The sequence below is a fragment of the Scardinius erythrophthalmus genome (genome assembly GCF_964197995.2).
Source record: "Scardinius erythrophthalmus genome assembly, chromosome: 20".
Taxonomy (NCBI): Eukaryota; Metazoa; Chordata; class Actinopteri; order Cypriniformes; family Leuciscidae; genus Scardinius; species Scardinius erythrophthalmus.
The window spans coordinates 7652261-7670934 of record NC_138240.1 but is presented as its reverse complement, the minus strand read 5'-3'; the positions used below and the strand labels follow the sequence as shown (position 1 = coordinate 7670934).

Genomic DNA, 18674 nt, shown 5'->3' with positions numbered 1-18674 from the left:
AGAGAAAAACTGTAGTTTTTCTTCCTTTTGGCCTGATACAACCCAGTGGCTTATGAAACTTTAATTTAAACTATTTTGATCAGAAAGTACGTGCACCTTATAGTAGTGTTGACATTTCAATTTATTGTGAATGTGCATTATTCTACAGCTCATCTCTGTGATACTAGACTACTAACAAATAATACATATTCAAAATATGCATGAACTATACAGCCAACATCATTCAACACATAAACACTGAAACAGTTGCATCTTGATTCTGGTGACTTAGGGCTTTTTAGGACTTTTCTATGTACTTTTCTAGGTCTAGGACCCTGATCTTAGAAATGCTGAGGAACTAATATCCCATTAATGAGCCTTGTTTTATAGGTTTAGACAGACAAATAATATTCCTGCCTGCCAAAAAACAAATGAAATGCATTATTCTCATTGTAGGTAGTTAAAATCTATAGTAGCATGGTCAATAAAATGGATCTTTATAGTGTGTAACAACTTAGGCTACATATTCTTTTAATTAATTCACACTAATAATCATTCATACTCTTCAGAGAGTTATTGGATCACAGTGATATATCTCATTTAAAAGCATTCTGTTAATTAAACAAATTTCAAATGACTTTTGTGTGCATGCTTATGCTCTTTTCTTCTAAACTTGGCTAGGAATGAAAGTGAACTGACAAACAGGTGCGATGCAGGTGTGTGATGAACAGAAACGTATTGTGCGTGATTTTCTACTATGAAAGAAAGCACTATTGTTATACAGACCAAAGAATCATCCTTTGAATCAGGTGGTGATGGTCAGGTATTCAGTAATGCCAATCAAAAAGGAAGATAACCAAATCAATATGGCTTTGACATATTTGATATGCAAGACTGTACAGAGTGTACCTAGCAAATAGTAAAGCTGTGCCTTTCAACAATTTACTGTGCACAGCCACAGTAGTTCTTCCACAAATAGTTATTTTAAATTTGAATGAAACTGCATTATTTCTTGGAAATTTAGTTTGAAACCTGACTTTTAAAGCGGGTCCTGCACCTGTCTAAACTTCACCTTTGTTCAGTAAAACAACTTGTTTATCAGCTGTGGCAAATAGTTCTTTTGACCTGAGAAGGATTTCGTTGGGATTGTGTGCTGTAGTTTCATTCTGTAGAGACAAGAATAATTTCAGCAGTGTTGGTATTGTTAACTAAAACTATTACAAATTGTTAGCAGAAATTAAATGAAATATTAGATAAAAACAGACTAAACTTAAATAAGTAAATTGTAATCTACCATGTAACTTACCAAGTTATGACAGGACGCATCGCAGGTTTTTTGTTCCAAGTTCCACCGTAATAAACCAGGACTGATAGAATCCTTCTTGGTGGGTCCTGCAGTAATTCAGCACATATTCATTTGAAGGTAAAATAACATCTGTTGATATTTTCATTTGTTTTAAATATTAAAGCGTTAGGTCACCCAAAAATGAAAATTCTGTCATCATTTAGGCCTCACTCTCATGTCGTTCCAAACCCTTAAGACTTTCTTTCATCTTCGGAACACAAATGAATTTGTTTTTTTTTACTGATCGATTTCTATCCCTCCATTGACAGCTACTCAACTACTATGTTGATGGTTCAAAAAGTTCATAAAGAGATCGTAAAACTAATCCATATGAATTGAGCGGTTTAGTCCAAATGTTCTAAAAGAGACTCATTGAATTTAGTCTTTTATTCACATCTAAACATTGATCAGCGAACATAAACAGAAGCTCAACCATAATGCTTGATGCGCGAGAACAAACCATTTTGTTCATATGGATTCGTTTTAAAATCTCTTTATTAACTTTTTGAAGTGTCAGTTGCGTGGGCTGTCAATGGAGGGACAGAAATCGCTCAGATTTCATTCAAAAGATCTGTGTTCCAAAGATGAACGAAAGTCTTTCGGGTTTGGAGCAAGACGAGGCTGAGTAATAATTAATGACAGAATTTTCATTTTTGGGTGAACTAACCCTTTAACAATACTGTAAGTGAATTTCTCTCACCTGTAATGTAGCTAACCACCACACCTACTAGCATGACTGCACTAGTTGACAGGGCTCCGAAGTACAGGTATGATATTGAATAGATATTTTGAAAGCTGCATGAATTTAGTTGGAAAAAGAAAACTTAGCTGTTGTGCTATATTTCACAAGTAATTCAAGTCACAGAGCAGTGAAATACTATGCAATCATGGTTAATATAAAATGTGATACAAATTCTAGAATCTTACCCATAATCCCGGGGGACTGATGATAACAAGATAGATGATTTAGTGACTGCTGCTGTGGTGCTGTTGAGTGTTGCATTAGTTGCTAGACAGTGATCAGCACTAGTGGGTAAAACACCCATTATTTGTGGTGTAGGAGGATAAATTGTGCTTCCAACAGCAAGCCATAGAGACAGACAAAAACCCACAGCCACACCTGAGAAAACCCCCTATAGTGTGAGAAATAAATATTACATGACTATTCATCGAGTGGAGGGATAGAATAATATATGGTGCACACAACAGTGATGTTTATGGAGCCTTACCGGTTTATTTGTGGCTGGAACAAACATGCCCAGCACAAAAGCTCCCAGAAGTGGACCATTCACTACACCCATGACTGTGAACGAACCCTGAGGTTATTAGAGTTAAAAGAAAGCTGGTTAGAGCACAGACACATAGACTGAAATACAGCCTGATTAAAATCACAGTTATTCCAGTAGTTCACACCTGAAGGACTCCCCAGTCCAGCAGAGAGGAGAGCGCAGCCATTGTAATGCAGCCAAGGCCGTACAACAGAGCTGTTTTACACATGTAAACAAATAATAATAACATTAGTTGACACTATAGTTATATTTCTAAACATTATCATGTTGATCCCGTCAGATATTTGCAGAATCACATCATGCTTTCTTAGTTAAATAAGTGCTGTATAAAAATCTCACCAATAATCTCATATTAATGCATTGCAAATCCAACATTAAATTTGAATTAATTTGTAAATGTATTTTTATGTCAATTAAGATTTTTTAAATTAAAATCAGCATATATTAAAGGCAGCAAATAAATACAAACATTAAATAGTTATATTTTTAGCGTTAATTAATTTTATAATAATTTATATAATATAATATTAAATAAATATAATATTATATTTATGTAAATATAATATAACATTATAAAATATATTCAAATGATCTTTTTCCCTTAATTTCAAATAAATACATATCAGCATATATTATAGGCAGCAAACAAATTCAAATTATATAATACAAATACAAATTATATACATAATGTTATATAGCATTACATTTATTATATATATATACTATATATATATATATATTTATGTGTGACTATGTTTACTTGCACCGCAGGAAAGAATAAGTGGCTTTTGACCCTACATAATGACTTGGAGAGCAAGAGCTGTTTTCTCTGTGAAACAGTAATTAGCCACGGCTTCATTACATCCTCCATAGTAACAGCTGCCATTGCGTTAATGCTGGTAGAGACAGTACTGTGGAAAAAGAAGCAGGTGGTTTATTCCGTTTGTATCAGTAATCAACACCTCACTGAAGATAGTTTCAACCACCTTAAAGTTCCACTGTAGGCACAGGCTAGAAAAAGACCCGGGAAGCCTGGGTGATTCCGGAAAATGTCCAAAACCAAGTACGGCATGTACTGTGAAAATAAAGATAAAGACAGATTTTTGGTTTAAAATTGAATAGTGATTAGCAGGATACAGTAGGTACAGTTAATTCTGTTCATGCATGTATTCACTTACCTGGTCAGGTGCAGATATTCTGCCAGTCTTCAGCGGGTCACAGTTGGAGTATAAAGCAAACATCACAATCCCACAGGTGGCTGCACTGCTCACAATCAGGCACAGACCCACCTGATTTACCAGCAGCGCCCTGCAGAACAAGACTGACACTCAGTGGATCTCTATCTCAGTGAGCAGTAGCAGAAAATACTGTATGTGAGTTACTCAACAATCATTATTAGGAGAAACTGAATGCCAAACAAAACTAAATTTAGCAGACTGAACTGAAGAGGTTATTTTAGACTGATTTGACTGATTTATTCTCTCACAGTTGGGCTTGTTTCTCAGTCCTGCATGATATGTAACGCTGTACTTGGGCTTGATTGGCTCCATACATGGATAACCAGACCATTGTGCCGCCCACTGTGAAACTCCAGAACGAGTACCGCCTCTGAGGGTCTATGGCAAAACTGTAACACAGAGAGGGAATGAGCAATACAACACTAAATAAACATTTCAAAACATTTACTGTTCATACTCATTAAAATTGATGCGGGATCCATTGTTGGCGATCTCTAAAACTCTGGCAGGCCCTCCTGCCAATAAAGTGCCCTGAATGAAGACTGCAACGAACCCAGAGAGCATGACTACAATCTGAAAAACATCTGTCCAGATTACAGCCTTTATACCACCCTGCAGGAAAACGGAAACACGTTTCGTTCACAAACAAACATTTACACACTCATGCAACTGTTTTACTAATTAATCATTCAAATACATACACACAAATCATATACAAATACAGGCCAAAAGTGTTATTCAGACTAGGAAAACTGACATCTTCACATCCCCTCCGGACATAACTTTTGGCGACTACAGTGTACACAATTTATGAGAAATATTTGGTCACATTAAAAGGGTCAAAATAGTCCACAAATAATGCAATAAAGACTGGACACCAGTATTTGTATTATTCAAATCAGGCAAGATTTCACAACACTGGCCTACCACTGTTGTGTAAAATGTGCAGATGAGTCCAGTTGAGAAAAGAGACGCCCACATATTTAGGCCTGTGGCTTGATTCAGAAAAGAAGAAAAGCTTGATAAGAATAAGGGCAAAATCAAACACATAACTTCCAACCACTCACATATGGGATCCACTGATGGATTTGCAATGACTCACATACAATGGACACATGAAGCTAAGAAATCAGTTTATTTCTCTTACCCTGATTCAAGATGACTGCAGGAGCAAAGATCACTATTCCAGTGTAGAGAAGCTACAGGAAGAACAACACAATATCAGCATTATGTATCCTTTAGACACAAGCCTAAAACTAAAATAAACACATTATTATTATTTTTAATACATATTTTGTGCAAACTAAACATTGGAATTAAAAGTATACATATATGATTCAAGGCTTCATCGATCAGCATTCTACATTTTAATTTCAGGGTACTGCTTTAATAGTATTAAAAATAGTATTATATATATTTTTTTATGATTATATGAATTCATCTTACTGTGGCTACAATGAACTGCAAACTTCCCAAGAGCTGCATCCCTCTCCCAAACCTCATTCCTAAATACTGACAAGTACATTTCACACACACACACATGAAAAAACGGTGCAGTCCAAAAGTATGCTTGTTAGGGGAACATACTAAACACAGAAAATTAAAAGCATCAAAACTTGGGAAAATTCCTGTTAATTAGAAAAAAAGCTACATATAAGGAATTTCACAAATCTTTAGACTCCATTGTTTAGTACATGTGTATTTTTTATCACATACTACAGAGAAATTACTCGTCCTCACATTCTTTGTGAAATCCATGAAATAAATTCAATGCCACTCATGGTATGCAATTCAGATATATATAGAGAGAGTGTGCATATAATCATAGTGCAAAACTACTAAAGAAATAAATGGACAAAAACCAAACCTGATGTGCGCTGGTGATTTTGAGACGATAAAACACAGGAACGAACACAACTGCAGTAATGAGGGAGTTGAGGGCTTGTCCCAGGCACATATAGAGGAACTTAAAGCCATATAAATATGCCTCAGATGGCACGCCGAGCACCTGGACAGCTGACATAAAGCTGGCACAGAGCGACAGTCCAACCGGCACAGCAGAGAAACCCCTGCCCCCCGTGAAGAAGTTGTCCACATTCGAGGGACCCTGGGTGTGTCTCAGAGACTGGAATAGCCCGATGGCCACCGAAACCCCCAGCATAGCAGCAAACACTACATAGTCCACCAAACAGAAGCCCAAGTTGTCTGAGTCCGAAGCCATAGTGCTCTCTGTTTAGACTCTGCCAGAGCCTAAATGAGTTTTGAGTCCTTCTCTTCAAGAGACTGTCAGCTGTAACAACAAACTCAGAAATCACAATGCATTCTTAATCGACTCCCTGTTATGTTCTTTTGACTTTCAGAGGTTAGGGCTCACGCCGTGCAAAGTGTCATTTAAGGTAAAAGCAGCTTGAGTTTTTATTTTTTACACACTATTTAAACATTTAAAAAACAACTTACCTTTGACCAAAACAATGCAAAATGAGTTTATGAGTGTATGAAAGACCAAATTCCACAGGCCAGCATGTACAGTAATCAACTCATACAGGATAGAAAAAAAGTATTGGTTTAAAGATATGTTCACTATCACTGACCAGTGTGGAAAGTGAATGAGCATTCTTTCAAATAGAGGAGGATTTATTTGTCTGGGCTGATCATTTGGATAATCAAAGGCAGTCTGATGGGAGGGGAATTAGGAATTAATGTACCGGTAATATGTGGAGGGAGGAGTATGTTGTGATTGACAGCAGAGTCATTTGACACCACCGATTCTTTCCTTAATTTTTGTTTAAATCTTAAAACATTTTCTTTGCTATGAAAGTCATGATTTAATATTTTGATTAATCTGACAGATTTAATAAGCACTGAACAAAAAGAAACAAAATGTACCTATTGCTTTTTTTGGACATGGACATGTGATTCCATCACATTCTTTGTCATACTGTACCATGTAAATACAATTATGAATGGGAATATTAAACATGTTAAGCAAAGTACTATAATGTGGTATTGTTTGTAAGGATGCACAGTGTTTAGCAGGATTGAAAAACATCTATTCTGAATGAGATCTTTTCCTTTCTTGTTTTTTTTTATACAAGTCTAAGATCACATTGACATAACATGAAATAGGTATAATGAAGAAATATTTTAGATTTTGGACTGGTCACTAATCAAATAAATATGTAAAACTGACCATGTAAACTCCTTTGTACAAAAGGTCACATTTCCTTATTGCTGTTTTATTTTCAAATCATGCCGAATAACAAGTCCTGAATGAAATACAAAAATCCTGAAATTCAAATAAAGCTTGTTATAGGCCCTGCTCATTATAACTAGGATTTATTTCTATAAAAATGTTTTAAAAGTAAAATATGTTAAAAAGCAATTGCATTGTTAATTAAAATATATATATAAAAGTGGAAAGTAGCCTACAATGAGAATAACAGCTAGCTAATAATTTGATATCCATAAAATCGAAGACTTTCTCATGACTTTGTTTTGGACCCCACTGTTTTCTGGTTAAGGACTGGAGCAATTAGACTATTAACAGAGGGATTCCGGAAGCGTATTTCGATTTTTCTACCTGTTGAGTATTGACAAAACGGACCACAATAAGCTTAGCGTTCGCTGTTTACCGTAAGCGTGTAGTGGACTGACCGTCGAGCCTCCAGACGGCGCTAAACGAAAACCTTCAACTGTGGCGCAGCGGCTTGAGAAGAAGAGCGAACATCATCCCGGTGCAGGAAAAGGTTGGTGCTGTTACATTATATATTAGATTCGGTGCCTGAAAATGAATTCGATTAATAAAATGAGATGTTTTAAGTGCCCCCGTCTAGATCTGCTTTCATTGTTCAGCTGACAGTGTCTGATACAAGCTTGTACATGAATACTATCACTCTCTGAAACCAGAGTGATTAGCAAAGATGCTAACGAGAAGGTTTCTGAAAACAAAAAAGTACAATTCAAATGTTCCTAAAGTTCCAGAATTTTCACTTTGCGACACTCTATTTTAGGAAATTAGAGAATTAAATCCTCTAGCCACGAGACATGTCAGATGATACGTGTGCTGTCAGAACATAAAAAAACCGAGCAGGTGTAAGATTTATGATAAAGTTATATATATATATATATATATATATATATATATATATATATATATATATATATATATATATATATATATATACACACGCACACACACACACACACACACATACACACATACACACACAGTGCTGCTCAATGTATGCCATAATATATATCAAATAAATCTTAATATAGCATAATAATTATAATATATATATCGCAAATAACATTAGAATAAAGTCTATAAGGTAATTAAGAAAAAGTGGGTGCATATTTTACCGTCTACCTTGTTAATCTCCTTCTCTTTTGGAAGTGCTGTAAACAAAATATTTGGAGTTTAACACTGCCTAGTTAATACCAGATTATGTTAAGGGTTCGCCCAAAAATTAAAATTGTGTAATCATTTACTTACCCTCAAGTTGTTCCAAATCTGTATGAGCTTCTTTGTTATGTTGAACACAAAAAAAGATTTGAAGAATTTTGGTAACCAGACAGTTGATGGTAGCCATTGACTTACAAATAAATACTATAGAAGTCAATAGCTACCGCCAACTGTGGTTACCAAAAAGGGCCTTCAAAAATGCCTTATTTTATTTTATTTTATTTTATTGAGGTCTGTGCTTTACTGTGAAATGTATGAGATGCACAGAACAGATGCACAAAACCGAATAGAGAGCCCAATAACAACTGGTCCTAAATAAATACTATCGATTCAGCCTCAGGTCATGATTGCCATGTGTTTAGTTTTCAATCTCTCTCTCTCATTAGTATGTTTATACAATACACATTAATGCCCTTTGTGATCTCAGCACATACAGTATTCTACCACTTTTAACTGGTCATCATCTCTACCTTATCTCCGCAGGGAAGTCCCAGGAATGCCGAAGAAATTCCAGGGTGAGAATTCCAAATCGGCCACAGCGAGGGCCAGGAAGGCCGAGGCCAAAGCAGTCGCTGATGCACAGAAACAGAAGGATCTGGAGGATGCGCTCTGGCAAGATAACGACAAACATGTCATGAAGAAAGAGCAGAGGAAGGTAGGACTGATTTTTTTGTGAATCTGAAAAAAAAAAATGTCAGGGCCCTGGAAAGTTTTTTTTTTTTAAATAATCATGCCTAGATATACATCCTTGAAAATCTATTTTGTGCAAGAAGTTTTCTGGAAAAAATTCCATATTCCCTCCGGTCCACTAATGTGTTATTTCGCCAACACTTCGTGGCCTATGCATACTAACTTGCTTTATTTACGTTAGTTACGCGCATTTACGTGTTGCGTTAAGTGTTTCACGCGTGAGGTACGTTGCCATGATGTTCACGTGAGCAAAACTGTAACAATGTATCTTACAAGGTAACACTATGTAACCTTGCTCTCACTTGAAATGTGTCCCCACATTAAGTCCTTGAATTTAAGGGTATTGGACCTGGAAAGTCCTTGAAAGGTCCATGAATTTGAAGTTAACCAAGATGTGGGAACCCTGGAAATGTGATCTGCTTTGGTATTGTTTGTAATGTTCCATTACTGTGATTAGATTTTTGTCACATCCACACCTAATTGGAAGGACATTCTATGAAATGCGTGCATAGAATAAACACAAGGTGGCAGTAAAGTTTGTTTACTGTTCCTCCAATCCACTTAAAGGGATAGTTCGCCCAAGAATTCTAAATTCTATTATTATGTCGTTCCAAACCCGTAAGACTTTCGTTCATCTTCAGAACACAAATGAAGATCTTGTTGATGAAATCGGAGCTATTTCTGTCCCTCCAGCTATGCAACTACCACTTTGACGCTTAAAAAAGTTCATAAAGAGATTGTAAAACTATCCATATAAATTGAGCGGTTTAGTCAAAATTTTCTTGAGGCTCGATCGCTTTATATGATGAACAGATTTAAATTAGACTTTTATTCACATTTAAACATTGATCAGCGAATATAAACAGAAGCTTCTTGCGGAAGCTCAAACATGCTGCTTAACATGAGAATGAACCTCATTGGTTCTCGCACGTCAAACAAACATGCTTAAGCTTCCGTTTACCACAACTGATGTGTGCATTGATGAATGTTTATGTGAATAAAAGCCTAAAGTCAATCTGTTGTTCATCATATAAAGCGATCGAGTCTCTTCAGGAAATTTGGACTAAATCGCTGGATTCATATGGATTAGTTTTACGATATTTTTATTAACATTTTGAAGAGTAAAAGTGGTAGTTGCTTAGCTGTCAACGGATGGACAGAAATCTCTCAGATTTCATCAAAAAGATGAATGATGAATTTGTGTTCTGAAGATGAACAAAAGTCTTATGGGTTTGGAACAACATGAGGGTGAGTAATTAATGACAGAATTTTCATTTTTGTGTGAACTAACCCTTTAAATTGTTCAACAGTGAAATAGTTTGTCTTAATCAATGCAGTCAGTAGTACCTGGATCGAGATTGCTATCCATTAGAAGCCACAGGGAAATGATGTCACGACGATAGTTGGCTGATGACACCATACAATTATGAACATCTTAAACTGTGACATCAAAGGCAGCAGATAAGGAAAAATATTAGTCCATTTCACACTTTTGATTTCTTCAGAATGAAAATAGTCACTGTGAAAATATTTATTATTTGCCCTTTATACACTACCATACAAAAGTTTGAGGTCGGTGAGATTTTTAAATGTTTTAAATAAAAGACAGGCTGCATTTCAATTTAAATACAGTGAAAACTGTAATATTTTGAAATATTATTACAATTAAAACATAAAAAAAAAAAAAAAATCCTGTGATTGCTAAGCTGAATATCTAGCATAATTACTCCAGTCTTCAGTTTCACATGATCCTTCAAAAATCATTTTAATATGTTGATTTGGTGCTTAAGAAACATTTCAGTTGTGTTGCTACTTAATATTTTTGTAGAGACCATGATAAAAAAAATCAAGATTCTAAGAATAGAAAATCCAAAGGGTTGAAAAATATCTTTTTTTTTTTTACATTATAAATGTCATTACTGTCACTTTTGATCAAGTTATTGCATCCTTACTAAATAAAAATATTAATTCGACAACAAAAATGACGAAAAATGTTGATAGGTAGTGTATGAAAAAAAAAAAACACACCGTCAAGATGCTTTTTGCTCATATAATGGTCCAGTATAGTTATAGCAACTACCAGCTGGAGCTAACTACCCATGCTAACCACCAAAACGTTAGCCCCTTTTGTCCTAATTGTCTTCATGATATTTAAATGTTTTTGAGTTCTGTACTGAATGTACAGAAAATTGATTCCCACCGTGTCCATGTTTTGTTATGTTGTCTAACATTCCCGTCATTGGCTGCTAATCTTGTATCTAAATGACACAGCTGTCTTCCTCGCTAAAGCTGCAGACATATGAGTCTGAGTAGCACACAATAGATTAATACATTGCAAGTCAGGTTTAGGGTTGCTCAGGAAATGAGGTCCCCACGAATAAAATGAAAGACGAAGCCTACTGGGTTAAAGTTACACCATCACAGAAGCTCTGATATCCTCTATCAATTATGCCGCATATTGATGAGTGTTTGTTGTCAGTAATGGAGCATGATTTTGAGGCCTGGGTGAGGTCCTTGCGCGGATGTTGTGACTGATATGCAGTGATTGTTTGGTTATTATGTCTCCAAAGCAATTTTTTATGCCATGTTAAGTGTCAGCAAACCAGATTGCAAGTGATCCACGTCAACACATGTAACATGTTTATAGCGGGGTGTAAAACTCAGTTCTTGGAGGGTCACAGCCTAAAGAGTTTAAAGTGTGTTAAGCGTTCACGTCCTCGTAGAACTCGTAATTACAATTTTTCTGAGAGCTCCTACTTGTGACCATGTGACCACTGTACCACCTGACCGCTTCAGATTTATTTAGCATTGATAGTGTTGCCATAGAAACACATAATTCCCAATCCACAGACGCAAACAGCTTCAAGTAGAACGTCAAGTGTTGTCGTCATGAAATTACGGTACTTACGACATGGCATGAACGCAGCACAAGTTCCAACCCTGCTCCGACACACATACCTGTAGTTTTCAAATGAGCCTGAAGGACTTGATTAGCTGGATCAGGTGAATTTAATTAGGGTTGAAAGGCTGTTGTAACACATGCATAATCTTAAATCAGTATTTCACCCAAAAAATTTGGGTCAGTACTATGCAATGCAGCTTGCAAATGTGTTAAAGGAATAGTTCACCCAAAAAAGAAAATGTTCAGTCATCATTTACTCACCTGTATGTTTTTCTCTTTTTCTGTGGAATACTAAAGGTGATATTTTGAAAAATGCCTTAGTTTTTACTCCAATGTTGTTTTGGACCCCATTGATTTTCATTATATGGAAACAAACAGTTTAAATATCTTCAAGAATATCTGTTCTGCAGAAAGAAAGAAAGCCATACAGGTTTAGAATGGCATAAAATTGAGTAAATAATGCCAGAATAATTTCATTTTTGGGTGAACTATCCCTTTAACACATTTGCAAGCTGCGTTGCATCGTATTGAGGCAGTTGTCAAATTAATTTGTTAAATATTTTTGGAAACAAGCTTATAGCAAAGTGCCATATAAATTGAAATCCTGTTTACCTGTTTTGATATGTTTTTTGGGCTGATATAGATTAAGTATTTTAATTATTAGAAGATATTTCGGTAGCCTAAATATTTGAAAAGCAGTCTTTGCTGGCCTTCGGTGCCTTTTCTCCCTTCCCGGCTCTCTCCTGCCTCTATTTCATACATTATTTAGCCAGTGTTGGCATATGTAGTGAGAGTCAGCAATACTGGCATGATGTGCCAGTCTACTTGGTAAGGCACTCTGGTTAGGAGCTCCTCACACCCTGTTCCTTTCCTCCTGTTTCCTCCCATCTCTGCCATCTGATCCCCGGCGTCCTATCAGACCCACGCTGCTGTTATCCCACTGCAGCCATTCTGCTAATTATACCCCATGTCACTGGGACTGCTTTGTGTGTTCAGGAAAGCTCACCTGCACTGGAAACACACTGATTTATCCTTTACATATTCTAAAGATCAGCTGGGTTTGGTGACTATAATTTATCACCAGTAGATATGTGAGAATGTCAAGAGAGAGGAACGTATCTTGGTTTGCTCTTAAAGCGCGGCCTGCCGTGCGTCTTATCTGTGTCATGCGAATGACATTTCAGCCTCTGCTCGACATCTGAAGGTGCCATCTCATTATGCGTATCTCCTTACTGTTGTGTCACCATTTCTGGGGATGTTATCAACAAGAAGGTGGCTGGTGGTTAGGATGTGGACAGTTAAGACCATGTCTGAACCTAGTAACCATTACTTACTGCCGCGCTGACACAGAGTGACTCTGAGCGGGCAGGAGGCATCTCTAATTTCTTTACTCTGCTCTGCAGTTTACACTTACATTTGCTTAATGACCGTCAGGCTGCCTTGATAACATCGGTCCTGTTGTAATTTAAAAGAGTGTGTGTTCGTGTGTGTGTATAGGATGATAAGGAGAAGAAGCGTTTGGAGGCTCTGGAGAGGAAGAGAGAAAAGCAAAGGCTCCTTGAGGAAGAAGATGCCAAGATAAAGGGTAAACAGACAAAAGAAGCCCCCAGCAAAGTGACTCGAGCTCAGATCGAGGAGACCCTACAAAAAGGCCAAAATGTTAAGGAAACCAAGGAAACCAAGGAAAAAGGTAATGCCAAATCCAATCCACTAAATCTGCTCCAAAACGTACTGTGCTTCCTATGTAGGCAACATCCTAAACATCATGAAACCTCATAAGTGACTGATTTCGAGTGCGTGTCACACAAAAGGCCCGCTATACTGTATGGGAGATTTGACACACATTTGACTTCAGTGGAGCCAAAACCATGACATTCTAATAAATATAAAAACACACAAATTAGGTAAAATATAATTATTATAATTTTTTTACATTTAATACCATGGGTTATTGTTTTACTGTTTTTTGTCGCACTATATTATTACAATCGTCCATGAAGGAAACCCTGACAAGTCACAATCAGACTGAAGTTGCAACAGATCTTTTCTTCTGTGTCGTGCCATGTATCAGAGTGAAGCGGATTATTTAAAAAAATTAAAAAAGGAGAGCAGGGACCCAATGGTTGATGATTGGATGGAGGCAGATCTGAATATGAGCTTGCGGTTAATTATAAGAAAGGGGTGGGGTTTAAGCGGACTACAGTGAATGATTGGAGAAGTCCGACATGCATCAACAGCCTTTCGCTTTTACCAGGAAATCAAAAAGAGTAATCATTTGAATGGGTAAATTGTTCACAATAACATTACATTGGTAAAATAAATAGGGTGTATTATAATTTTATGCTGACATTCAGCCCTGTTTATATTCACACAACAAAATAAACTGGATTGCTTGTCAAAATTCCTACCTGGACTGTTCACACCGAGTGCACTGCAACTGTTTTGAAGGCCTCTGAGCAAGGTGTGCACACCTAAATGACAGCCACATGTTGCACTTATTTTTGTGTGTCTATATTGTTTGAATTGACTTTTTCAGATAGTTTAGTCTAATGTGTCCTTTCAAATCTACAGAGAAAAGCCACTTGGAGATGCCACTTGAGGAGAACATCAATCGGATAGTTCCGGAAGAAGGCACGGTGGAGGCCCGAACCATAGAGGATGCCATCGCAGTTCTCAGGTATCATGCTCTCTGGAGAAATACATTTTTAGAGTTCTCTCTTATTCTACAAACATAATGCAAATATGTATATAAAAAATAAAAAACCCATTTGTTAGTCACAATTCCCATATTTTTTGCTGTTGTCACAGGGTCCCTGTGGGTTCTTAAAAAGTCTTAAAATGTCTTAAATTCAGTTAAAAAGTTTTAAATATCTTAAAGGTGCCAAAGTGAAAAAACCTATACCAAAATGTACTTTAGTTATCCAGAAATAGTGCTGAGGTTCAGCTAAAGATATACTTAAATACATTAAGTACAAAATTAGTTGTTCCAATTTAGCAGACTGTTAAGTATACCAAAAGTTCAATTGCAGGGTTTTTATATTAAGTACGTAATATGTAAATGTATTTGTAGTATACTTAGCATAAAATAAATGTATTTCAAATATATTTTAGTATATTTATTTTTCACTAGGGTAGGCAATTTTCAGAGCGGCTAGCAATAGCAAGCTAGCTTTGAAAGCATAAGATCCCAAGCTCACTTCAGAGCGTCTCCAAAGCCATGCCTCCTTTAAAACACATGAACATAACAACGCACAGTCGCACACAGGCAGAGTCTGCAAAGCGTCACAAGAGACGGTGTCTCTTAAATTACCTCATGCGTCAAAGCACATAACATTACAATATAAATGAACATAAACAACTTAAAGAGCTCTGACCTGTACCACCTGATTGCAAAAGCTCATTGTTTTGGTTCAGGAGGAAAAGTATAAGGTGGCTGCTGTTGCTCGTATGCCTAACTCGGCATAACCTTGCGGAACGCTCTGATGACGTGTGATGTCTTCGCGATCAGTTCGGACCATTTTTATACGTTCGTACATTTCAGAACATTTTATGGTCCTACACCTTCCACAGACGATATATAAATATTAATACATTTAGACCATTTAACTTAGTGATTGCTATCAGGATGTGAAAAGACTTTCAACCAGCATAACAAAAAAAATATTCTGGATACCCTGCCTTTAAATGTACAACAAAAGGCTTAATTATCATTTTAAGAGCTCTTGAATTTGAGGATGGAGATTAGGAATCATGACACAGCCTAATGTGATTAAACTTCAGAAGGTATGATTTAATTAATAACTGAGTTCAAAGTTCAAAATGCGGCACTGTTGCGCGTTCTACAGGCTCGTGGTTTCAGAGCAGTTCGCGATCAATTAATACCGCACATTTATAAGCGAATGCTTATGATTTAATGTTGATGATTTATAACAGTTGTTACTTTATGGTTTGTAGATGGTTGTAAGAATGCGTATTGTGTCTCCCTCAACTTTTTGAATAAGCAGCTGGAAGTAGGGAAGCATATACATTTCAAAATAAGAGTCACAGTATATTTCAGGCTCGTTTATAATTAAAAGTCCCACATTATACATAACATTTTTCTGGTTAATGTTCTGATTTTGGTTGCACAATAAACTATATCTGACATTTACTTTAACGTAAGCTATCGTGGCTTCTCTCTGGGGCGCCCAGGAAGGAAAGACTTTAAACATAATTTAACACATTCAGGATATAGATTTTACCAGTATCAACACAATAATCTGTGCATTGCCTTTCTTTAAAGCTAGATTCCATTCTACTTTTGGTTCATGCCTCTGTTTTTTCTGTTTTTCAGCACTAAGGAAGAACTGGATCGACACCCTGAGCGTCGTATGAAAGCCGCCTACGCTGCATTTGAAGAAGAAAATATGGCACGCCTTAAAATGGAGAACCCCAATATGCGACTTTCCCAGCTAAAACAGCAGCTCAAGAAGGAGTGGACGAAGTCTCCGGAAAACCCCCTCAACCAACGCGTGGCCTCCTACAACTCCAAGTAAACCAACACAATGGCACTTAAAGACTGACCCTCGACGCAGATCCTAATGAATACAAAAAAGGCACCATGATTAATTAGGACACACAAAATTAACACATGCACTGGTGATCTTATTCACACCCCTCGCCTCTTACATGAACTCATAGACAAACTTGGATTATTTAACTAATTATTCAATAAATATCTCATGATGTATGAACAGCATACAACCTAATTTGCTTATCTGCTAGACCACAGCATATCAAGAGCTGCTGGGAAGTTTTTAGTTTTGGTTTGGAGTGAATGCAGAGTGGATTCTTCTCAGCTAGCACATGTTTCTTCCTCATAACATGTTTTACTGCAGCAGTGTCAAGCCCATTTATTAATGTCTCCATCTGATATGCTGCACATGAGCTGGAGTGTGGTTAACCTGAGGCAATTTTTTATTTTTTTATTTAGTCTGTGTGAAGATCTTTAGGGTTCAGCTTCTGGTTTGAAATGTATGGAGAAGAGAAAGGTGATCTGATAATTGCCCTTAGTTAAGATGATGGTAGGGATTTTTTTTTTGATTGATTGATTGATCTTACATGACTCCTTGTTTTGAAACTGCACTTTGGACCCTGGAACGATGTCTCCACATTCCAAAAGCGAGTGGACTAATAACCGTTGGATTCCCATACACACGTGTCAAGTAGTGTTAACACACTCAATGCTTTGCTCCGCATCTGGAGGAGGACAAACACTCTCGGTGGTTCTTGGAAAAAAATAATAAAGAAGGAAGAAAGAGTTCCTTTCACTTTTTTTTCTATTTCCCTTTAAAAGAAATGGCCTCATATGATGGAAAGCTGTTTAGTTCTAGTTTTTTGGTCTCCCATTTAATTTATTTTTCAGGAAAATGTTGTTGTCTGTTTTGACTAACCCTAGTTCATTTAACTTTTTACAAATATTGGATTGTTGACTGCATTTGTCAAGCTGAATCATTTAATCCTCATACCCAAGTTATGGTAAGAAATATAGATCAAACAAATACTTTTCCTAAATTTAAGGGAAACTGAAAACCACAAACCAACCTTGGTCCTAAACTAGCTAACTTGTTGCAGCTTAATTTAGGCTAGCTTTACAAGGTTAACATTACAACCCTTACTTGCAACCCTTGTTATATAGATAAACATTTTATATATTAAATTATTTAACTCTCTCTCTCTCTCTCTCTCTCTCTCTCTCTCTCTCTCTCTCTCTCTCTCTCTCTCTCTCTCTCTCTCTCTCTCTCTCTCTCTCTCTCTCTCTCTCTATATATACATATATAATGAAATGTTTAACATTTAATTTATAATGAAATATTTAATTTTTATTTAAAAAAAAAAAAAAAATATATATATATATATATATATATATATATATATATATATAAAATGAAATGTTTAACATTTAATTTATAATGAAATATTTAATTTTTATTTAAAATATTTAATCATACAAAATAAGTCACTTAATTTTTATCTAATGGTTAAAATTATAGCTAGAAAATTACAAACATCATGCACATATAATACTGACATTTGGTTGACAGTGTTGCAAAAAAAGCCAAAAACAAAACAGCACATGGAATAATTAGTTTGACCCCTTGGATTGACTGAACATTTGTTAAAAAAATGTTTTTAAAGAGTTTCTGGTCTTATACTGTGTATGGAAAGTGCCATGCTATGATGACATTTTCCTTCGTTCAACCACGTTTGCTGCTAATGTGATACTTCAGACATACTAAAGGTAGATTTGCTTTTAATAACGTCTCTGCAGGTGCACAATCGATGGACATAAACGGTCACTGACCCCTATGGGACGTTCCGGAAGGAAAGGAAATTAGCCTGCAGGCTGGATAATTCCCAGTAGCCACCTTTATCCTTGGCAAGAACACTCTTTCGCACTTAAAGTAATTTATGGCCATAATGTGTCATCAAGCAGCGTCACAGAGGAAGAACTGTTGGTCATCTAGAGATTATGCCATGCGATAACCTCTCCCGTTTACTCACCTTCTATTAAACATCTCTCCCATGAACAATGAGTTTTAATGAATGTGTCCTTTTCATAACTTCGACATAACTGCCTATAAAACAATCATAATGACAACATATGAAGACCTCAAGTACGATTGTGAAACAATAGCTGTTCTTAATCAACCTAAAAATCTCTGAACAGGGGTGTTTAATAGCAAAGATATTACTAGCGTAAGTATGTCGTTTTATTTTTAAACCT

The 18674-nt window shown here is 36.2% G+C and overlaps 2 protein-coding genes across 2 annotated transcripts; one reads left to right on the top strand and one right to left on the bottom strand.

Moving 5' to 3' along the window:
* Positions 1-104: 104 nt before the first annotated feature.
* On the bottom strand, positions 105-7711 carry slc5a5 (solute carrier family 5 member 5). The gene is made up of 16 exons (XM_081349637.1): positions 7484-7711; positions 5719-6141; positions 5298-5363; positions 4999-5050; positions 4779-4846; positions 4309-4463; positions 4100-4240; positions 3792-3921; positions 3600-3688; positions 3412-3524; positions 2738-2808; positions 2554-2640; positions 2252-2457; positions 2025-2119; positions 1286-1371; positions 105-1145 (listed from the first exon to the last, which is right to left on the bottom strand). The coding sequence occupies exons 2-16, from the start codon at positions 6070-6072 to the stop codon at positions 1041-1043; spliced, it is 1818 nt and encodes a 605-aa protein (XP_081205763.1). The 5' UTR covers positions 6073-6141; positions 7484-7711; the 3' UTR covers positions 105-1040.
* Positions 7288-17217, top strand: ccdc124 (coiled-coil domain containing 124). The gene is made up of 5 exons (XM_081349640.1): positions 7288-7597; positions 8800-8971; positions 13406-13598; positions 14480-14585; positions 16242-17217. Exons 2-5 carry the CDS (start codon positions 8813-8815, stop codon positions 16441-16443), a joined length of 660 nt encoding a protein of 219 aa, XP_081205766.1. The 5' UTR covers positions 7288-7597; positions 8800-8812; the 3' UTR covers positions 16444-17217.
* The last annotated feature ends 1457 nt before the right edge of the window (positions 17218-18674 follow it).

Excerpts from the sequence above, each read along its gene's own strand:
- slc5a5 (XM_081349637.1), bottom strand. The coding sequence starts at position 6,072 with ATGGCTTCGGACTCAGACAACTTGGGCTTCTGTTTGGTGGACTATGTA. Across the intron at positions 3,922-4,099 it reads ACTGAGAAACAAGCCCAACT|GGCGCTGCTGGTAAATCAGG; the intron begins GTGAGAGAATAA and ends CTTGTTCTGCAG. Across the intron at positions 3,689-3,791 it reads GAATATCTGCACCTGACCAG|TACATGCCGTACTTGGTTTT; the intron begins GTAAGTGAATAC and ends TTATTTTCACAG.
- ccdc124 (XM_081349640.1), top strand. The coding sequence starts at position 8,813 with ATGCCGAAGAAATTCCAGGGTGAGAATTCCAAATCGGCCACAGCGAGG. Across the intron at positions 8,972-13,405 it reads TGAAGAAAGAGCAGAGGAAG|GATGATAAGGAGAAGAAGCG; the intron begins GTAGGACTGATT and ends GTGTGTGTATAG. Across the intron at positions 13,599-14,479 it reads CAAGGAAACCAAGGAAAAAG|AGAAAAGCCACTTGGAGATG; the intron begins GTAATGCCAAAT and ends TCAAATCTACAG.